The sequence below is a fragment of the Zootoca vivipara genome, chromosome 14 (genome assembly GCF_963506605.1).
Source record: "Zootoca vivipara chromosome 14, rZooViv1.1, whole genome shotgun sequence".
Taxonomy (NCBI): Eukaryota; Metazoa; Chordata; class Lepidosauria; order Squamata; family Lacertidae; genus Zootoca; species Zootoca vivipara.
In genome coordinates this window covers 50,958,190-50,980,149 of record NC_083289.1, presented here as the reverse complement: position 1 = coordinate 50,980,149, position 21,960 = coordinate 50,958,190, and the positions used below count along the sequence as shown (strand labels likewise).

Genomic DNA, 21,960 nt, shown 5'->3' with positions numbered 1-21,960 from the left:
TACAATTCTGTGGATTATACCTAGAATCGGATTGCTTCTCACATGGACAACTATATGTTGCATGCTCAAGAGTCGGCAAACCAGATAATCTCTACATCTTCACAACAAATGGAACAACTAAAAATATTGTCTACCCACAAGTACTATCACATTAAAAAAAATTAAACAAACCCAACCCATAAACTAACAGTTCCTTCTCCAATGGTGGGGGCCAAGGTATGGAGATACATGGGGGAGGGGCCAACACTCCCCAGGGACAACAGAGGAAAGGCTATCCTACCGAAACACAGGAATGAGCCGGGGTGTAGGGAGGAGGGGCAGGATACGTCATGGATCGGGACAGGATTGGGGGGGGGAGGATCACAGGAAAAAACCACAGCAACGCGTGGCCGGGTCAGCTAGTGTGTGTGTGTGTGTATATATATATATATAGATAGATAGATAGATAGATAGACTCAAGCTATGCTTGTAAATATAATCCCCAATGCACCTGATTTTGTTGCTGCAGAGACCATGTACCTTGAGAATATGTATCTAACTCACTTATTAGTGATCAAGCATGAAGGAAGCACAGGAAATCAAATGAATGTAAATTCAATTTGCATATAGCAAGATGTTCTTGCTACAAGCAAACGTCACACCAATGAGTTTCAAAGTGAGAAAGCCTCATATAACACAGCCCTCTTTATTAAGCATATGGGCTTGCTTTATTTCCAATCTGGGAGAGCTCCTGTCACAATCTGAATGGAGGAGGGTAGAGCCCACTGTAGTGCTGCTTCCGCAAATTAAAGCACATAGTATGAAGTACAGTTTTTTCGGTGATCTTCCCCAACATGAAATCAACTTCCACCTGTGCGGTTTGGGCACAGGAACAGTCTTCGGCAAAGAGAAGCATCACGAGTTTGTGGCAAGACACTGGAAGTTGCGCCAAGGCTGCAGTTGTAAGGGCCACAGTTCCAAGTTGCTCAGCTGAGAGCAGCACTGCTGGAGTGTCAAGCAGCAAATACTGGTGGTAGATTTTTTCAAAATTAAACTAAACCCTCCCCCAATAAAGGATAAAAATTTAAAAGCAGTGCCTTTCAAGTGACTCCACAGTAGGCAGTGGGGACTAGAAGGCACTACAATGTGTCAGAATGAACGAATCCTGCGCATTCACCGTCCAGAGAGAGAATATGGATTTTAAAAGTGTCCAAAGTTGTGTAGACCTTCTGAAAATGAACAAATCCCTCCTCAGTACGAGATATGGTGGTGCTGCAAAGGAAGGAGAAGGTGGTAACTCTCAGTCTCCAGGATTTAAAACAAAGCTTCCCCTCCCTACCACCCCAAGTACACAATGTGAAAAGGTTTTACCACGGCTTTCGGACTACTCTGGCTCTGCAACTGTAATAATTTCTTCATTGATAAAAAATTCAACAGTTTCCTCCTCCCAGTCATCTACGTTGCTGTCCAGCTCATCTGTGTCTACTCCTGTAAGCAGGAAAAAAGTATTAGACCTGGATGATTTCAAGGCAGCAAGAGAACAACTGTAGCTGGCTCCATAATGAAACAGAAACTTAGCTGTGTTAGAACAGAGCTACAGCTGCCATCTCATTCAAACCAACTAGTTCTGCCACATATCAACTTCTTCGTTAATTATTTTGCTTATCATTTATTTTGTTAAGATAAGTCCAACACTCTTTCAGTAACAGTTTTGCCAATATTTTTCCCTAACAGAGACGTGCCTTCATGTGGCTGCTGAGTTCACTGCAGCTTAGTCTCCGGTAAACATGCACAGGACTGCAGCCGAAGACAAGGAATGGTTGGAAAGCCAACTTACCTCCGCGGAGCTCCAACCGCTCATTCTTTTGCTCCATGTACAGCTCTTGTGCCATCTTGCGGTATTTTTTGAACTCCTCCATCATTGTTCGCCTTCTATCTACCAGTTCCTACAGAAAACAAGAGGTTGCTATTAAACCTTCAATCAAAATGCAGCTAGAAATCTCCCCAGGAGTAATCCATATGGGAGAGAGAAGCTGGACCTCCCAAGGCTTTGATCCCAAACATGCCTACTTAAAATTAACTGAAATTATTTCCATGTAAATGTGGGAAGGACTGGGGTGACAAAATGCCTTTCACTAGTGCAAACAGACTGCTTCACTTTGTGAAATTCATTACATCAAGATCTGGGCCAAATGATGCCACAAGGAGAAAAAGGCATTCACAGACATTTATCCACACTGAATACTGCTAAAGGTTCCATATTCTCCAGCAGAAGAATTAAGAGTTCTCATTTACTGACTTCCCTGCTCCAATATTGCAGTGTGCTCCAACCTCCCTGCCCCAGCACTCCCTTACTGTACAACGTTCCTGCCAGAAGCAGTTCTGAAAAATGAATCAGAGGGTTCTAGATCTGGAAATGGGTGTCTGTACTCAAAACCAAAGCACCAAGAGATCAAAAGGCAGCTTACCTTTGAGGCTTTAGACTGGCTCAGACGATCTTTCTGTTCAAATATTTTGGAGTATCTCTTCAGATCTTTCTTGATTTGCTGTTGCAGGAAATAAGTGTTACATATTGTATTTTTAAATGATTTTATGTTATATTGAGCAAACTCTGCCATTTCATATTGCCCCAGCATATTTTGAGAAGAAAAAGTGGACTAAGCAGGATGTCAAATACATGCCTTTCGAATATCGTGCACAGGATACTACAGCAATCCATCAGACATGCTTAGTTCTATCGAGTGGTATTCCACCTAGTTTTACTCAACAGTAGACTCAATGAAACTAATTAACATAACTAATATATGTTTATTAATTTCGGTGGGTCTGAGTAAAAGGTAGTTGAATACAACCCAATATTTTACTACTGCAGAGTATGGGGAAAAAACTGGCTTCCTTGGTGATTTATAATAATAATGTATTATTTATACCCCACCCATCTGGCTGAGTCTCCCCATCGGAAATGTACTGGGAGCCAGTGTAGATCTCTCAGGACCGGTGTTATGTGGTCCCGGCGGCTGCTCCCAGTCATCAGTCTAGCTGCTGCATTCTGGATTAGTTGCAGTTTCCGGGTCACCTTCAAAGGTAGCCCCACGTAGAGCGCATTGCAGTAATCAGCGCATTGCATTGCAGTTTGCAAAGCCTGTCCTGAATAGCAAGAGAGCATTATGGCCCCAAGTCTTTCTCTGGCTTGGATAATTCAGCTCCCCAAACACCTCCAAATCCCCTCCCCCAAGTCACTTTCTTGTAAGCTGCTCTGGGAGCAAGTATCCCTTCTCCAGCAGCTCAAGTGCAGCATTACTTAATGTTGGTAACCTGGGAAAAGTAAAACTTCCCAAGAGCTGTAGGCAGCACACCAGGAATCAGAATGGAGCAGAATCAACACATGTCACGCTCCCAATGTAATCAGAGGAATGAGGTCCAGTTCAGTGGGATAGGGATAAACTCAGCTGGGCTTGCTGGAGGCAACTGCAAATTAGACTGGGGGAGTGGTTTGTGGACATGGCAAGCTGCTAGGTTAAGCCCATTACTGACTACTTTGACTGGCAGCAGCTCTCCAGGATCTCAGAGATTTTTCTCATCACCTACCACCTGAACATTTAACTGGAGATGTCAGGGATTGAACTTGAGATCAGACACACATAAAGTATCTGATCTAACGCTGACCTATGTCTCTTCCTTATCCCCAGCTTGTGGTGAGCTTCAACTGTTGTCTGTGTTATAATTCCCAAAGCATTAGAGGTGTTTTCCTAATACCGAACTTCCTTCTCTTAACATCAACCCAAAAAGTTACACCAAACCTCCCACCGTAAAGGACACAACACCTTTATTTGATCCTGGGTGAGCAACGTAGGTGGCCTGGGTCTCCAAAGTAACTGGCAGAACCGGTCTTTATTATTCTTCTGTAGGAGGCGACCCTGGAAAGTCCACAGCCAATAGGCATTGTCCACCTAGAAAGACAGTTCAGTGAAGTTGTGTCACACATGGTGCAGCATTCTTCGCACCCAGCCGTTCACTTTGTAGTCCTAAAAAGCTGAAAGCATTCAAATTCCCTTCCGTGGTGTTGTGAAAGGATTTCTAATGACCATCAACTGATGCCTTATCTTGTATATGGCAAATGTTTACTATAAAGATCTGAATTACATATAAACAAGATACCAACACAGAAAGCCAGGCACCAGAGTAACTAAGCTATCTCACTGTTCGAGGAGTACACATTAAGTAGGTGAGTACACAGTGGGAGCCCCACAATTATCTCCTCCCCTTTACTCAACCCTCTTCTACAGTTAAGAGCAGAACCAATGCACTGGGCCTACCGAGGCATGAGAATGTAAAGAAATAATGAGCAATGCTAGTAATGATGATATTTATGAATCAAAGGTATCCAAGCTAAAATAAATACAACACAAGGCCTGTTAAAAGGCTCAAGATGGAGAAGGGTAAGGGGTGGGGAAGTATTGATAATACCTTGTGACTCCACCAAGAAACAGAAGTCACCAAATAGCGGCCTGTGGGGTCCCATTCAACATCTGAGGCTGTGTAGTGCTCAGCAATGTTCATCATGGTGCAGTCAGATGTATCAACGAAAGCTAAGGCACCATTCATGCTGCATAGAAAAATAATTAGAATATTTTATATATTACATGCAGGCAACTTTTAAGCCATTGAAACAATCGAACAAACATTTCTTTGAAATCTGAGTATGAGTCAGGTGGCATCATCTAAAAGCTGAGAAGCTGGATATGAAACAGTCTTCATAAAGTCCTTTGTCTGGGAGAGGGCACAAGTTTCCTTTATATTAAGGTAAACTAATGTGCTAATCACTCTTACTCTGTAGGGTGAAATAAAACTCTACAGAACCATTTCAAATAAAACAGAGCTCTGCATGGTTCTTGCTCCAGTGGACCAAGATGGCACCCTCTAAGGAACCTGTTTTAAGTCAAGAACCATTGTTGTTGTTTTTTTTAAAGCTTCTATTACTCAAGATATGCTTGCCAAGAAACAGTACTCACCTCCTGAGACCAGCCAACACCACAAATTGCCCTTGAGGACTCCAGAATATCGTGTTTGCCTGCTGCTTGTCAAACATTTCTGAAATAAGATTTAAATACATGAGACGAATATCCTTGCTTTAGAAGGTTGATATTATGCCTTTGTAATAAAGATTTTAGCCTTACAAAACAAAGTAATCAAAATCTTCATGCCCCCGTTAATGCTGCCTCCTGAGTGTTGACAAGACCAGGAATAACTACCGGTAGGATACACAATCTCATTCATATAAGCAGCATTACTTAGCATCAATGCTTTTACAGCAGAGATCTGCAGTCACAAAAATGACCAAGTGCTGCATTGTCCAAGTTTCAATAGTTGAGAAATCCAACAGGTCTTGCAAGACAAAGGTATTTGTATAGAAGAGGCCAAAAAGAAGTTCAAATGATTCTCGATGAATTTTAAAATAGATTGTAACAATACACATAGAGATCCTCAAACCCCAAGCCCAGCCTCTTGAATTCTACTTACTAATGAGCTCTATTTTCCCATTGTTTTTCACATGGTAGAAAGAGCAGGATATTCGTGGTGGCTCTCCATGCAACACAGCAAACTTGCTTCCATTTGGCTCCCAAGCAAATGCTATGATGCTTTCTGCAAGAGAGGAAGACCTACATTAAACGTGTAAAATTAGCCAGATCCTCTCTGAAAAGGCTTCTAATTCATGCGGGTCTCCTAGACATTCAAAATCCTGCTGCCCAGCAGCATTCCTGATGAGGCTGGCCGAGGTAGTCTCTGGGATATTTTTGGAGGACCCTTAAATGATCATCTTGGGTGAGTTCAATATCCATGCGGAGGCTGCTCTTGGGCCAGCTCGAGAATTCAGACTCCATGACAACCATGGGTCTCTTTCAGATGGTCTTTGGTCCAACACACCAGTCAGGGCACACTATTGATGTGATCTTTACCCCAAGATATATGAGGGATGGACTGAAGATAGGGGGAATGCAATGCACGCTCTTGTGATGGTCAGACCATTATCAGGTTAAGTTTTGACTGGCGGTGGCAGTTCTCCACTGTAACAGTGGTGGGCCCATATGGATGGTCCGCCCTCTAGACTGATGGAGCCAGATGTGTTTCTCAATGCTCTGGGGGATTTTCCAGTGGAGAAATCTGGTAATCCTGCCTACCTATAAGATGGCAATATGAAATGGGAAGTTGCCATGATCACTCATGAGCATCCTCTCTGGTGTTGTAGAGCCTGAGCAGCTCCTTGGTACTCTGAAGAATGTTGGATTGTGAAACAGGCCGGATGAAGACTGGAGTGCAGATGGGGCAAATCTCGCTCTGAAGCTGACCCAACACTGGTAAGAACACATCGCATTGCATGCCCTAATGTGGAGGGGCCTCTAGAACTTTCCAAGACCCACCATGACCAACTGGCTACAGTACACACTTGGAGAACAGCCTCGACGTTGGAGTGATCTTGACTCCGCACCTGTTGCAGCTCTGGTTGAAGTACATAGTGTCATTATCGGGGGTGTTTTGTGTGATCAGTTTCACCTTATGGAATCAACTGATGTGGCAAGGTGCTGGCAGCAATGCACACCACATTTCCCCTCGATTGTTGTCACTCTTGGCTTATCAAATCCAGTTCAAGAGGGCTGACTGGTTAGGTCCGGAGTGTGGTTCATGCTTCACTGCATGAGGGGATGGTCCCTGCTGCACTGAAAAAGGCAGTGGTGTGGCTGCTCCTAAGGAAACTGGATCTGGACCCTTTCGATTTTAGCCTTGCAAATACCCCCTTTTGGAAAAGGTGGTGGGGCAGCTGCAAGCATTATTGGGAAGGCACATATTATTTAGATCCATTTGAATCTGGGTTCAAGCCTGGCCATGGAACTGAGTTGCCCCTTGGTCGCCCTTTGCAAAGGGCATGTTGGGGCAGTGCGACCTTGCTCCTGCTTCTTGATTTCTCGTAGGCATTTGATACCATCAACCATGGTAGCCTCCTGGACTGGCTCCAGGAAAAGGGAACTGCAGACACTGTAATACAGAGGTTCTGATCCTAGCTTCGGTACTGACTCCAGAGAGTAGCATTGGAAGAATACCTTTCAGCACCCTGGTGGCTACATTATGTAGTGTTTCACTTCTGTTATATTTCATATGCTATACTGTAAACACTAAATAAGATATACATTGAAGGACAAAAAGTAGTGCACAGAGAGCTGAAGTTATGTGAAATGTGTCCTTTACCTTTCATTTCTACCACATCAACAGGAACCTGCTTCTCTCTCATGCGGAAGATTTCAAAGTTGGTCACTACACCCTGCAGGGGGGAAAAAAAGGTGATGTGGGCATGTCATCTACCCTGGTAGGGACTTGAGATGGTGCGCATTTAATACAAAGAAGAAGTAGCTGGCCTGCTGCTGTTTGTATCTGTTTAGGGTGCCTAAAACCTCATGCCTTAGAGCAAGATGCACTACTGTTATTTAATACCAAGTGTCTTGCAGCCACAACTCTCTTGCAGCAAAGAAGAACCAAAACAAGGCTAGCCTTCCAGACACTGTTATTTATACTCTACTACAAGGCTGAACTGCAAAGTATTCAACTGAAACACACATTAGACAGGGCTAGTATAAACTAGGCAGAGTAAGATACAGCAATCTCCAGGCATACATGAGATCAGCTCTGAAGAACTATTTGCACTCAGGAGTCAGAGGCCTGTGTGGAAAACGGGTCCATGCCAGATGGGATGGCTTCATTTTTAACTCAACCCCTGTAATTGTAAACATGAGTCATTTTCTATTCAGGAGGTTTTATAGCAGCATGTGAACTACCTATATTTAGAATAAAATTCTTGGATTCTTTAATATGTTCTCTGGTAATCCTTGCAGTTCTGCAGCAAACGTGTGCTAAGAGTTCATTAAAAAGCTTTCACTCAGTGCAGTAACTGGCAGTCCAAAGCAAAAGAGCAATGGGGCTTACACAGAATGCAATAAGAATGGAGGAAGTACAGTATATTCCTGCGTATAAGACTACAGTCGTACCTCGGGTTGCGAACACCTCGGGTTATGATCAACCCGGTTTACGAACTTCGCAAACCCGAAAGTATTTTCGCCGCGCGCTTTGCGCATGCGCAAAACGGCGGTTCGGGCCCTTTTCGGGTTACGAACTGCGACCCGGAACGGATCGCGTTCATAACCCGAGGTACCACTGTACTTTTTAACCATGGAAAATCTTCTCAAAAGTCAGGGGTCGTCTTATACGCCAGGTCGTATTTCTTATACAGTGAGTATATCCCAAACTCTATATTTTAACTGGAAAAGTTGGGGGTCGGCTTATACGCCCAGTCGTCTTATACGCCGGAATATACGGTAGATAAAAACACAAATCATGCAACTTATATGTGAGGAGATCAGGCACCATGAAGCTGCTGCAGGTGGTGGAATAATAATAATACCCCACCCATCCCCATCTGGCTGGGTTTCCCCAGCCACTTTGGGCAGCTGAGAGCAAGAATGCTTCAATCAAAAACAGAAAAGGCTTTCAAGTGTTCTCTTAGCTTTGATAATACAGTATAAAAGTTGGGATTTCAAAATCAAAGAGTTTAACAGTTCTGTAAGGAAGCTTAGGAGGCACATACCTGTGTGCCTTTAGGGGTCCTGTCTACTTTCACACAGAGATAATCCCCATTCTTTTGCCAATGGAGCTTGCAGTCCACCACATTGAAGAGATTCCGCACTCTGATTTCCTGTCTGGAGGGCAGCTGCATCAACGTCACCCTTGCTGGTATATCTTTGTCTTCAGGCACCCAAAAAGCAATTATGTTGCCACCTGGAGACCAGGAGAAGTCTCTGAGGGATGGAACATGCAACAATTTAGTAGTTTAAGGTACATTTAAAAAAAAACACAACAAAAACAAAACCTCACACAAGCCAAAAATAACAATAACAGCAGCAGCAGCAGCAGCAGCAGCAAGGAGAGTAAGTTCTAAAGAAAAATACTCACTTGATCCCATTGATTTTTAAACTTTTCTTGTCCAACAGACCCATTGACTAGAAAGAGAGAACATAAAGTCAAAAAGTTTCTAGTACACACCTATCTATCTCAATTTAAGTTTATAATAACATCTATGTTAAAGTTTATAATCTACTTCCCTGCCTAAGAGAGCCCACCAATGTGATGTAAAACAAAGCATACCGGTAAAAACATAGTAAAACTATAAACATAATAATCAACAAAGAAAACAACATCTTAACACACACACATAAGCACAAGAAACAGAAATGGGGAAGATGTTATTAAAAAAAACCTAAATGGTCTTTATTGGACATAAAAGGGCCAATACACTTTCTCCTCACTTTTGTTGGGTAAAGAATACTATGAATGAACAGTATTTCAAAGAGCTTAATGGACAGCTACAAGAAGGCTGTCCACAAGTAATTGTTGACGGTTTCTGGAGGTTCTGTGTGTGAGAGAAAATGCAATCTATGTTCAACATTTGAAGCCAAACTACCAAAATCTTTTAGGGTGCATTAGTGGGAGATGTGCAAACGCTGCAGTCAGAATAGCTATGGGATGCATGCTTGCAAGTTTATATCCTTATTAGCAGGAAAACCTTTGGCACATTTTGACTTCAAATAGGCATGTTACAGAATCTATCATAAATTCATCAGAAAGGAAGGGAGAAGACTTACAGGTGTTTCATAGATGCTAAGAGTGTCAGATGTCATCCGAGCAAAGAATTTACCATCATGACTCCACCTAAGCAAAGAATTTCAAGAAATCAGATATGTTTCTCTTCCCCATAACAAAAGCATGTTTGTTTTTTAAAAAAGCAATTTGTTAACCATCTGTCCAACCTACTTAAAAATGGGCCAGTGGGCTGAGCTTTCACAGTGGAATCCGCGCTTCTTCTGTCCCGTTAGGGTATCCCAGATAATGATCGCTTGAGGGTCATCCTGGGTGTCCATTAGAGGGCTGAAGGTGACCAGGTACCTTCACAAAGAATAATAGATCAATTATACAAACATAAAAGCTGCGAAGTTATATCAAGTTTTAACATCTGAGTTGCTTTGAAATGCATTAGAGGGGCATGTTTTATCTTTCTTAGTTTCTGTTCCCAGGAATACAACTTCACAGGGGAAAAGAACACTTTCAAAACTGCAATGCTTAGCAAAAGTCTTGTAAGATAGCAATCACATCTTGGTGTATGGTGAAGAATCAAGCAGGTTTTTCCCATTAAAATCCAGATTCTGTGCTCTACATGGTGCACCCAAGATAATGTCTTCTTGTTGCCAGGGCCTTGCCACTCAAGCAGTACTCAACTTTGCCAACTTCCAGAATTAAATTAACAAAACACTGGTCAGTTTCATAATAGCCATTTAGAGTTCCTTGGACTGCAGAAAAACAGGCAGTAAAAAGACAAATAAGCGAGTGAATGGCAGAGCCCTGAAAAACATCAGAATCTAACATCCTGTTTTCCCCTTTTAGGGTTTATACATTAATCATATGTGGTATGATAGTGGTTTGATAGCACAAAGGCTTCAAATATAACATTCCTAACGGCTTCAACCCTTTAGCAAACAAATGTGAGATTCAACACAAACCACATCATAAATGTCCATGACCAACTATGTTCTCACCTTGAAGGCAACAAAAGGCAGGAAGTCTTAGCTAGTTCAAGGAACTGAAGAGGCAACCAAGAGTTTCGGGTGGGCTTTCCAAACTTTTCATGTTGGTGACATACTTTTTGGACATGCATCATTTTGTGACACAGTAATTCACTTTTCCTAGCAAACTGGAGGTTAAATTAACCCCTTTCCAGCCCCAGGAGGAGCATGGGGAGCACTCACACAACACAGTTTGGAAAGCTCTGCACTACACTATAAACTATGACAGGTCTAGGAAGCTGCTTCTAGGCCACTTGGAATTCTCATTAGAACAAGAGTTGCAGTCTCTATATGGCAGAACTGTTTTGCACCATGCTATATACAAGACCTAGTTACTAGCTAGAAAGAAAACAGACAAATACAGAGTGAGTGAGTCAGACAGACAGAGAATTGGGAGCAAAAGGCCTTGAAGAGTCCCTGCATCTCCAGGAGCCAGGAATGTATGTAGAAAGAGGTAGAAAACAAGGGTGAGCCATAACACCTTCCCTTCTGTGCTAGGAGGCAGGAAGAGTGAGGAAGCATCCCGTGAGACAGGGGGCCCTCACTCAACTTTTTTCCAGACTATTTCACACAAGCTATGCCAAGAAAGCATAAGTATGAGAACCTTCACCACAAGAAAAAAATAGCCGCAGCTTGATATTTCATACCCTGCAAAGTCTGCTAGCTGAAAGTCTAGAAACTTATTAATAAATTTAGTCAAAGTTTCCATCAAGGGGCAATGGAAACTGCTCAGACCTGACTGGTCCTGAATGAAAAGATCTCTTGAAAACTGAGCTACAAGTGCAAACAACAACAAACAGATCTAATCTATGTTCCTACATATCCAGTACAAGGCCTCCTTTGGCTGTGCCTGTCACCTGAGGGTCTTCTTGGAGGTGTTGCTTCAACTGTGAAATGTTCTTCCCAGAGTGGTTAGCGCCTGATACGTACTTTATGCTCTCTTCATTTCAGGCGATGTTTTGTACTACTTCCATGATCTTTTAAGTTTTAGTTTAGTGTGTTTTGTTTGTAGTTGTGTGTTGTTTTATTCTATCTTGAAAACCATACCGGGAATATGGTTGAAATGTGGTATAACAGCCCCCAATAGGTAAATCAATAGAGTGCATAACTGTAAGAGGCAATATATTTTATTCACCCGATTCCCACAGTACCACCACCAACTAATTTCATACAGTACCTTTCACATGGTGAGAAGTCAATGAGTTGCACCCCCTGGTGGCTGAACTTCTGAATCTGCTTGAATTTCTCTCCACCCCACAAAGCAATGCCCCTCATATGGAATGTAGCCAGATAGGTACCCTTTGGAGACCAGCGCACATAGGTTTCTGTCCATCGCTACAGGGGGGAAAGTGCATAGCATAATAATTTGAAACATATTTCATTTGCATATTGATGTATAAAAACTTATCTAGCATTAATCCTTACTCTGGTGCATGACATCTAACTTCAATTGACCTCTAAATTTATTTGTGGCCCTCAGCATTCTAAAAACGGAAATCTCTGGAACATGTGAATATAGCCAACTGGCAACCATGTAACTGATGTGATTCACTAATGTACTGAATAGCTATTATGTTCAATGAATCATATGCAAACTGAATGTTTAGTCACATTATATATTTGATTTCCTTTTTACAGACACTGCACACAAACTGCTCTCAGTAAAGAGATACCTCCTATAGACACTTACAGCTCTCTCCTCAATTGTGACAGGATCCTTAACATCATTCCAGTAAATAGAGGTTCTGTCTCCAGATTCAAAGATCACACTGTACTGATCTCTACAATCTGGGTCCTCCAACCAGTAGCGCAAATTCCCCTAGAAAAGTCAAAAGGAAAACAGTTTAAGAAGATAGGACCTGTAAAAAACACACACTATTTTGTCTTTAATTGAGACATGGTTAATAACTATGGAAAAGCTAATATAAAAGCTCAACTTGCTGGACACAACTCAAAATTTCCTGAGTATTATACTGAATTTGTGAAATTTGGAGAACATCCGGATCTGAACTCTGACACACCTAGATGGGCTTTGTGAACTTCCCATGGTTCCAAAACGCAACAGTGAAAGCCAAAATTCTCCATATTCATCTGCATTTGTTGAAATACATAAAACTGCAGATAATCGCTGTAATACTGACAAATGTTATATCAGGATCATTGACAACAGTTTGCAAACCCGTCACATTTTTACAGGCAAGATTATTTTGCATCTTGCAGTCATATATACAAATATTTATTTTAAAAAAAGAACACTGGGGTGCTCAGATTTTAACAAGTACAGTGGTACCTCTACTTACGAATAACTCTACTTACAATTTTTCCCGACTTACGAATGTGCGTTCGGAATGCATTAAATTCGTAAGTAGAGGTACCACTGTATCTGATTGTCTGCCACCATACAGTGCATTGAAATTCAATTAATGCGTTCCTATGGGCAAAAATGTTTTTTTAAAAAAATTCAATGCATTCCTATGGGATTCGCTAGACGAATTTTTCGTTATAAGAATTGACCCGTGGAACGAATTAAATTCGTCTAGCGCGGCACCACAGTATATCATTCACATTTCAAGCTGAGCTGTGGGAGTATTCTTTAACACAACTTATTAGGAATTCATGACCCGCACTGGAGGGACTCCAAGCCTGCACAGGTACAAACTTAGTATTGCCTCTTGATGGACAAGGTGATCTTTAAAGTCTATACATGCATCTGAAAACTCACCAGGTCTTTAAATGGCTGCTTTTCTGGAATTTCCCACTCATCACTGATTGTCATGTATCTGAAAATGTGATTCAGTCAGTTATACGTCTTTGTATTTCAAACAGTCAATCATTTCTGCTTTTAAGAAATGATGATACTCACTTGTCAAAGTCAGTGAAAAGGTTGACCCTGAAAGTGTGCTGCTTGTCTAGCTTGTAGCCATCTGCATTTTTAATGGCATCTGAAGCATGAGTTGGAGACATGTATTCCAGGAAAATATACCTGCAGTAAAACATCTAGTTAGTTATTGGTGACTTAATTTGAAATTGCCCAAAGAGGTGATACATGAAATGAATGGCCCAATGCTCTGGATCCGGCCAAACCTCAACAGTGACATCAGCCACACTTCAACTCAATGGAATTCAACACCAACTGTTTCCCCAAAGTCTTATTTCAGCTTGTTTATATAATTGTGCCAAATGCTATGTGACATTACGCAATGAGTGAAAGCTGGGCCTGCAGCTGCTGCCCTCAGAATTACCTCTGTGCAAGAATCCCTCATGTGTGGCATACACCTTTTTAAAGGCAGGATCAAGGTGCATTTCCCCCGCAATCTGCATTGTCTCAGAGAACAATGACAACAGCTGAAAAACAGAGCTATGACTCCTTATGTTTGCTGCATTAGCATATAGAATCATAGAGTTGGAAGAGACCACAAGGGCCATCCAGTCCACCCCGCCAAGCAGGAAACACCATCAAAGCATTCCTGACAGATGCCTGTCAAGCCTCCGCTTAAAGACCTCCAAAAAAGGAGACTCCGCCACACTCCTTGGTAGCAAATTCCACTACCGAACAACTCTTACTGACAGGAAGTTCTTCCTAATGTTTAGGTGGAATCTTCTTTCTTGTAGTTTGAATCCATTGCTCCATGTCCGCTTCTCTGGAGCAGCAGAAAACAACCTTTCTCCCTCCTCTATATGACATCCTTTTATATATTTGAACATGGCTATCATATCACCCCTTATCCTTCTCTTCTCCAGGCTAAACATACCCAGCTCCCTAAGCCGTTCCTCATAAGGATTGTTTCCAGGCCTTTGACCATTTTGGTTGCCCTCCTCTGGACGCGTTCCAGCTTTTCAATATTCTTCTTGAACTGTGGTGCCCAGAACTGGACACAGTACTCCCGGTGAGGTCTGACCAGAGCAGAATACAGTGGTACTATTACATCCCTTGATCTAGATGCTATACTCCTATTGGTGCAGCCCAGAATTGCATTGGCTTTTTTAGCTGCTGCATCACACTGCTGACTCATGTCAAGTTTGTGATCTACCAAGACTCCTAGATCCTTTTCACATGTACTGCTCTCAAGCCAGGTGTCTCCCATCCTGTATTTGTGCCTTTCATTTTTTTGCCCAAGTGTAGTACTTTACATTTCTCCTTGTTAAAATTCATCTTGTTTGCTTTGGCCCAGTTGTCTAATCTGTTAAGTTCATTTTGAAGTGTGATATAATGTGCCATCTGGCAAGAGGGGAGACACAAAAGGGGAAATGAATGAGGGGGAAAGGCTAGTAGATGATTCTGAATGTCAGGCATTTCAATGCACTAGATACGAGAACAAAAAGGAAGCAAGCTCTCTGCTGCTCTTGATCTGGCGACTAGCGACAGGCAGATTTTGTACCTGCTGGTGGTTCATTTGGAGGGGTGAAACCACCCTGCAGACCCTGGATCATCTTAACCTCCCTCCTCTACTTGATGATGTCGGTACTTAATTTACAAAACTTACTTCTTTTATGAAATGTTCGTTTAATTTCACAGAGAACTTACTTTTATCAGGCAACTCCCCATAGCTTAATTTCGAAAAGTATTATCTGTCCATGGGTAATGCAGTGCCGCAGCTACCGGGGCGGGGGGCGCTAGCTGGGTTGTTTGCCCTAGGTGAAGCCTCCAGAGGGGACACGTGTGTGTGTGTGTGTGTTTGTATATATGCAAATGTGCGTGGGGGATGCCAAACTGGGTGACCTGGGTGTAAAAAAAAAAAAAAACTAGTTTCGCCCCTGAGTAATAATTCATAGCATGTGCCCACTGTTGGCAAAACTTGCTAGGGTCTGTGATTCATTCTGCTAGAGTTCTTATACGTTGAAAGTTCATTGAAACTTCAGTCCCATATCTCACTGGAAACCCATAATCATAGAGCAGGGATGTCCAACCAGTAGATCTCGCGATCTACCCGGTAGATCCCCGGCTGATCCTGGTAGATTGCGGGATCCTTATCGTGCACAAAACGTTATGGGGGGGGGAGCTAAAAAACTCAGTGCAATCCTCCTCCCAAAAAGCTCAACAACTTTGGGCAATCCACCCACCCCACACACGCTGACCCTCCAATGACAATGGGTAGATCACTGCCAGTTTTTTCTGGGAGTAGATCACAGTCTCTTGGGAGTTGGACATGCCTGCCATAGAGGATCTGACGTTTTCAGCCACCATGTTCACTGTGGTGACTGTACCAATAACCTCTGGTAAGTATGACAAGTGACCAAATTTGAAGCTGCTGAAGTAACAGGCTCCTCAGCTAAAGGCTGCTTGCCTGCTTGGTAGCATAGCACCTGGTCTAACTCACCTACCCAGACACCCAAGAAAGCATACCTTCCTTTTCTCACAGGAAAAGCTAGTGACAAGTTTTCTTGCCAACTGCTAGACAGAGGCAGCTTTTCAAGAACTGGCGATGCTGATATTCAAGGCACCATCCACCATGTATTGACCAAGCTAGTAGTCTCCCTACCTTCCCTTTCCTGCTGAAAAGGTGGGGGGCACCTCATTGGCGAGGGGATTGGTCAATTAGTTTTTGGGCTGGCTAGCAATGACAGCTAAAAGAGATAGCCACTCACCCTTTAGTCTGCCCATCAGCTTCTGGGTAAAACTCATTGGTAATTTTTCCAAACTTTGAGAAAATCTTGTGGATAACATTCTTCAGTTTCTCAAGTCGGTCTGGTCCAACCTGAGGAACATTATCCACCACAATCACTGAATCAATTCCATCTGCCTCCTGTGGACGTTCTTGCAGAATATCTCCAAGTAATTCTGTGGAAAAGATAAGAAGTACAGTATGCGAATGAGAGACACAGCAAAGCCCACAATTTATTTACTACTGTTAACTGGGATATTCTAGGTTTGGTTAGCCATGCGTTTGGTAAAGGCTGAAAGCAGAAGTGCAAACTCCATATTGGAATCAGTCTTCTGTGTTTTAGCTATAGAAACTAATGGACATTTAGCATAAGGATCACAGAACTGTAGAGTTGGAAGGGACCTAGAGGTCCCTTCTAGCCCAACTCCCTGCAATGCAAGAATGTGCAGCTGACTGAACCTTCAACCTTGGCATTATCACCATCATGCTCTAACCAACTGAGCTATCCTGCTGCTAGAAACATACTGAGTAAACTAAGTAATTTGTTACATGCTTTTCTAAAATTCATTTTCTACTTTGCTGCATCAAGAGCTCATTCTCACTGCCTTTTGTATAACAAGGATTTGCTTAGAACAGTCCCTCATCTGTAGACCATCTAGGGGCAAGCTATTCTTCCCAGTGGCTGCCTCTCTCCTTGAAGTCTGCCACTTAAACCAGGACAGGCAGCCACCACAGGGCTAAGCTGTTTTTCTTCCACTATCCACATTTTTATGGAGCTTGCAAAATCAGCTCTCTATCTTCTGATGGGGAAAAAAAATCTACAGTACTGGGGCAGAATGCTATTACAAATGTTAGTTGCTATCCTTCCACACCACTACAAAAATCTAAGAAAGTAACCTGGCACATCCAGTCTTTCTCTGAACTGAACGCTTTGAACATTGAACATGGCTTCATTTATAATTATAAAGATGCTACAAACCCTTTAATTATAGCAGTTTAATAAGTTTTCCATGGGTTCAAAGAAGCCTTTGCTCTAATAACACAGCAAATCAAGACAAGTGCAAGTTTTCATCCTCTAGCCTATAAATTTGTATGCCCCTGCCACAATCTTTCCCTTTACAATAAGAGAAATTCACTTATAAAGCATTAGCCTCTAACACAGTATTTACTACCATGACTGCTGAATGCACAAAACAACAATATACCTTATTTACTCAAATCTAATGCTCACCTTTTTTGGCCTAATTATGTTGTGAAAATTAAGGTGTGCATTAGATTCAATGGCACATTTACTTTCGCCAGCAAATTATTATTTTGGGGGGGGGGGGTTTCAAGGTTCTGAAAACTGAAGTGTGCATTAGATTTGATGACACATAAGGCTTAAGTAAATATGATATTCTAACATACTGATGATTTATACAATCATGGCTTAAAACTAGATATCACTAAGAATATTTTATTGTGCACTTACATGCTATAGACTTCCAATTTAAAATGGCCTTTTGAAACCTACTTTTCACTTTATTTTTAAAAAGTGTCAGGGACAAATGCCCTTCTCTATGTCCTCCCTAGAGTAGAAGCACATTTCAGTGTGATAACCGAGCAGTCTTTCTTGGCAGCGGCAGCTGGATAATCAAACACTTTGTCTCCTGTTTTTAGTCAGTTACAGACAATTTTATTGTCTTTTATTATATCTTTTTATATATTATATAAAAATTATATTTTTATTATATGCAGATGTTTCTATACTTCGTTTCAACTACTGATCCCACCTCCTTGCTTGGTTATTTTACGTTTTTATAAAATTTTAAACATTGTAAATCATCTCAATTTGTACTTATGTGAGATAAATAAACAAACAGCACATTTTAAACAGCACAAGTATTTGAGAGTTTTAAGATTGGAAACCTCTTTAGAGATTCTATCAATGCCAATAAGACTTAGAACAGGCACACTCACCTGTTAAGACAACATTACACATATGGCAAACTGTCTAAAGCAGGTAAGTTAAAAAGCTGTCCTATAACCTAGCTAAATATGCTCTATCCAACAACAGACAACAGATCTCCAGGGTTACAGGCAGGTGTCTCTCCCAGCCCTACCTGGAGATAACAGATAATGTACTCAATGTAAACAGGAGCTAGATACTGTCTGTTTTGCATCAGAGATAGTGCATCACTAAACTACAGTTGCTAGGAATCATAAGATCACCAGAAGAGCCCTGCTGGATCAGACCAAAGTCCCATCTAGTCCAGCATTCTATTCCCACAGTTGCCAAACAGATGCTTCCAGGAAGCCAAGCAAGACCCAGGCACAATGGCCTTCTCATGCTATCGGAGGCATACTGAACACAAAAGAGCAGATCAGAAACCTATTGCCACAAAGCCCTGCATGTAATAGGGTACAATATCTTAGCACCCCAATCCAGATACAAGACACAGGAGAGGGCTAGTGCCCTGTTGTGAGATTTCCAGATACATCTGGCTTAACACAGTTGAGAAACAGGGTGCTGGGCTAGGTGGGTCTTGCCGTCCAATCCACTAAAGTGCCTTGCATATCCTTCAGTCTGATAGACCACGGCCTTCTAGAACAGCCTTTCTCCACACTGGTTCCCCAAATGATGTTGGACTATGACTCTCATTATCCCCAATGAGAAGGGCCAGCAGTCAGGGATGATGGGAGTTGGAATACACAGTTCTCCTCATTTAATTCCCCCAAAGCCCAGAGACCTGCATAAAGCTTCATGGCTGACTGGTGAGATTTAAACCTTGGTCTCCCAGGCCCTAGTCCAACACTCTATAACCACTATGCCACACTGGCTCTCTAAACCCTTTGTTTGATGGGAGCTGGAGTAGGCCAACAAGATGGCCAAGTGACACCCCCACCTTTCCCTGTTCTATCTCAGAAGGACTATGCTGGAAGTTTGTCTTATGGCCAGGCCACTAATTCATCTAGCTCACTATTGTCTACACCAGCGCTGCTCAACGTGGTGGTCCATGGACTGGTCCAGGTCCTTGTCAACTCCACTACAGCCATTGGGGGTAGGGACTGCCAAACCACCACATCCCACAACTTGAGAGGCACTACTCTGCACCAATATTCTTCAACGCAGTATCTTCAGGCACCCTTCAAACTTCGGTGGCTGTCACCCTCAGCCAACTCATATCTGTGGTCAAGGAAGAAGCAGCTTTAGTCCCAACATCTGGGGACACCTCTCCCCCAGGTTGGCCGAGACTGACAATATTGGCCGAGACTGACACAGAGCACCTACTCCACCATTTCAGGCAGTGGGATGTAACCAGCCCTTCCAGGGGATTGAGCTTGGGACCTTCTGCAAAGCAGAGGCTCTTCCACCCCTTCCCAAATGGCCACGCCGACCGACCGTCGTCGTCCTCCTCCTCCTCATTACTGTTTTTAAGGATCGCGAGGCTCCCCCCGCCCCCAAACGTCCATATTTTTACCTGTCAGCTTCTTCGAGTCCTTCTCTGGGGGGGGAACGCTACATACAAAAACACATCTAACAATAATGGCAATATTTATTTCTACCCGCCGCCTTCACACCTACCCACACCCACCCGACAAGGCGGCTTACAAACACGTGTCGAGGAAGAGGCGGAAGAGGCCGCCGCCAGGCCTCTCCCTCCTCCTCCTTCCTCGGCCCACCCACCTTCCTCGTCGATGTCGTCCACGAAGTCCTCGGGGTCGCTGAACGAGATGCCGTCGTCCTCTTCTTCCTCCTTGCCGCTTCCCTCCTCCTCCTCTTCCTCCTTGCTGGGCTTCTGGGCCTCCTCTCCCTCCTCCTCCCCTTTCTTCTCCTCCTCGCCGCTTTCGGATCCCTCCTGGTCCCCCTCGGGCTTCTCGGAACCCCCTTCGGCCGGGGCAGAGGCAGGGGCTTCGGGGGATTTCTCCCGCTCCGGCGGCCCCTCTGCGGCGGCGGCGGCTACAGCGGCAACCTCGGGCGGCTCCTGAGGAGGCGAAGGCGGCTCTGCGGCCGGAGGCGGTTGTGGCTGCTCCCGACGCTCTTCGGCGGCGGCGGCCTCTTCCTCCTCCTCCTCCTCCTCGCCGCCGCTGCTGCTGCTTCGCGGCTTCTCCTCCTTCTCCTCACCGCCGCCTTTTTCGGGCTCCGGCTCCTTCTTCCCCTCAGGCTCCTCCGCGGAAGGCCCGTCCGGCAGCTCGGCCTCTGAGTCGCCGGAGCTGCTGCCGCCTCTTTCTCCTTCTTCTTCTCCTCCTCCGCCGCCGCCGGGCTCTCCTCCTCCGGGCCCCTCGTCCTGGGCGGGAAGAGCGGCGGCGGGGGTCTCGGCGGCCGCCGGGCTCTCCTGGGTCTCCTGCATGGGGGGCTGCGCGGCCTTCCCGCTCGCCTCACACGCGCGGCGGAGGAACAGTCAAGGCGGCGCGCTGGGCCGAAAAGGGGGAGGGAGGGGGAAGGGAGAGCGCAGGCGCGCGCGCATGGGAGGCTCCCTCTCGCCGGGCCATGTGCGCGAGAGCGGACCCGGCGGCGAGTCTCGCGAGAGGGGGCAGGGACCAACTCGGCAGAGGAGGGGGGGAGAAACGGATTCCAAAGGCGGTGTCTTACTGGGTTGTATATGTTAATCTCCTATGTTAATGGAATAGGACAGGGTTTCCTATAGGTTAACGCCCAGTTAGGCTTTCCCCTAGGAATTAGGCGTTTCGGTCTTGAGGTAAAGCTCGCTTCACATCCCACCCCCTCGTTAGAACAATCCTGGTGGTTAAGTCCAACATGGCGGCTCGAGGCCGCCGCATTAAGCCCGCCCTTAGGTGGGGTCGGATGGACTATCCCAGAAGGAGGGTGGAATTGAAAGCAGTGTCGTGAGTAGTGGCATCGTCATCGCGTCCTTTTGCTTGTGGCAGTATTGTCGAAATATATGTATATACCGCTCTTTTAAATTCTAACCTATATTAATCGTTAGCTGTCACTGTGGAGGAGATAGTAGCAAAGGGGAATTAAACACCCCTTCAAAAATGACCGAAATGGATCTAACTGGCTAGTCATCCTGTACGCGTGAGCTGTGCTGTCTCTCTGCAAAAAGGGGGAAGATCTGAGCATGTCAAATAGACACATAGTGGAAAGCCTAAGAACAGGGAAGTGCAATTGATCTAAATAATTTATTGTTATTAATTAAGCCTATTACCGTAGTTGCATTTCTCCCCAGTGCAACCCAAACCAACTTACAACATCCCTTATAACAATAAAAATATATACATAAATTATAAATTAAAGTATAAATCGAATTCTTTTTTTAATTGGTTTGATTTTAATGAGCGCTGCGGCTTAACGAGACCAGCTATAATGAATCAGCTTCTCCGCCACCTCTAACTGTCGCCAAGCACGATCTCTCAGCTATTGAATGCTGCGGAAGAGGACCTGCAATAAATGCCAAAGGGACATGGATCCTCACGTGCGATGAATTGCGCCCTCTCCAGATTTGTGCTTTATTTGCAGGTGAATTCATTCTAACCATACATTTAAAGCAATGATGATACTGTACCACTTTTAACAGGCATGGCATGGCATTTATTGAATTTACAGTATATACTGCCCTATGCCTGGAGGTCTCAGGGTGGTTCCCAGAACAAAACCAACATATAAAACCACAATATATATATTCAAAATAAAAACAACAACCCAATAACACCCCTCCCAAAAACAGCCACATTTTAAAAGGGCATAGGGTGTCAATCAAATCGACCAAGAGCCT

The 21,960-nt window shown here is 43.8% G+C and overlaps 1 protein-coding gene across 1 annotated transcript; it reads right to left on the bottom strand.

Annotated features, from left to right (window-relative positions):
* Window positions 1–666: 666 nt before the first annotated feature.
* On the bottom strand, window positions 667–20,647 carry EIF3B (eukaryotic translation initiation factor 3 subunit B). Its single transcript, XM_035131389.2, has 19 exons — window positions 19,911–20,647; window positions 16,227–16,419; window positions 13,504–13,623; window positions 13,363–13,420; window positions 12,331–12,459; window positions 11,818–11,975; window positions 9,835–9,966; window positions 9,666–9,732; window positions 8,977–9,023; window positions 8,612–8,822; window positions 7,222–7,294; window positions 5,500–5,622; window positions 4,992–5,070; window positions 4,447–4,585; window positions 3,804–3,929; window positions 2,448–2,525; window positions 1,817–1,925; window positions 1,351–1,467; window positions 667–1,251 (listed from the first exon to the last, which is right to left on the bottom strand). The coding sequence occupies exons 1-18, from the start codon at window positions 20,572–20,574 to the stop codon at window positions 1,364–1,366; spliced, it is 2,610 nt and encodes an 869-aa protein (XP_034987280.1). The 5' UTR covers window positions 20,575–20,647; the 3' UTR covers window positions 667–1,251; window positions 1,351–1,363.
* Between the last annotated feature and the right edge of the window lie 1,313 nt (window positions 20,648–21,960).

Coding starts and splice junctions, on each gene's coding strand:
- EIF3B (XM_035131389.2), bottom strand. CDS start 20,574: ATGCAGGAGACCCAGGAGAGCCCGGCGGCCGCCGAGACCCCCGCCGCC. Junction 5,071..5,499: donor TGGGAAAATAGAGCTCATTA/GTAAGTAGAATT, acceptor ATCTTATTTCAG/AAATGTTTGACAAGCAGCAG. Junction 3,930..4,446: donor TTTCTTGGTGGAGTCACAAG/GTATTATCAATA, acceptor CTGTCTTTCTAG/GTGGACAATGCCTATTGGCT.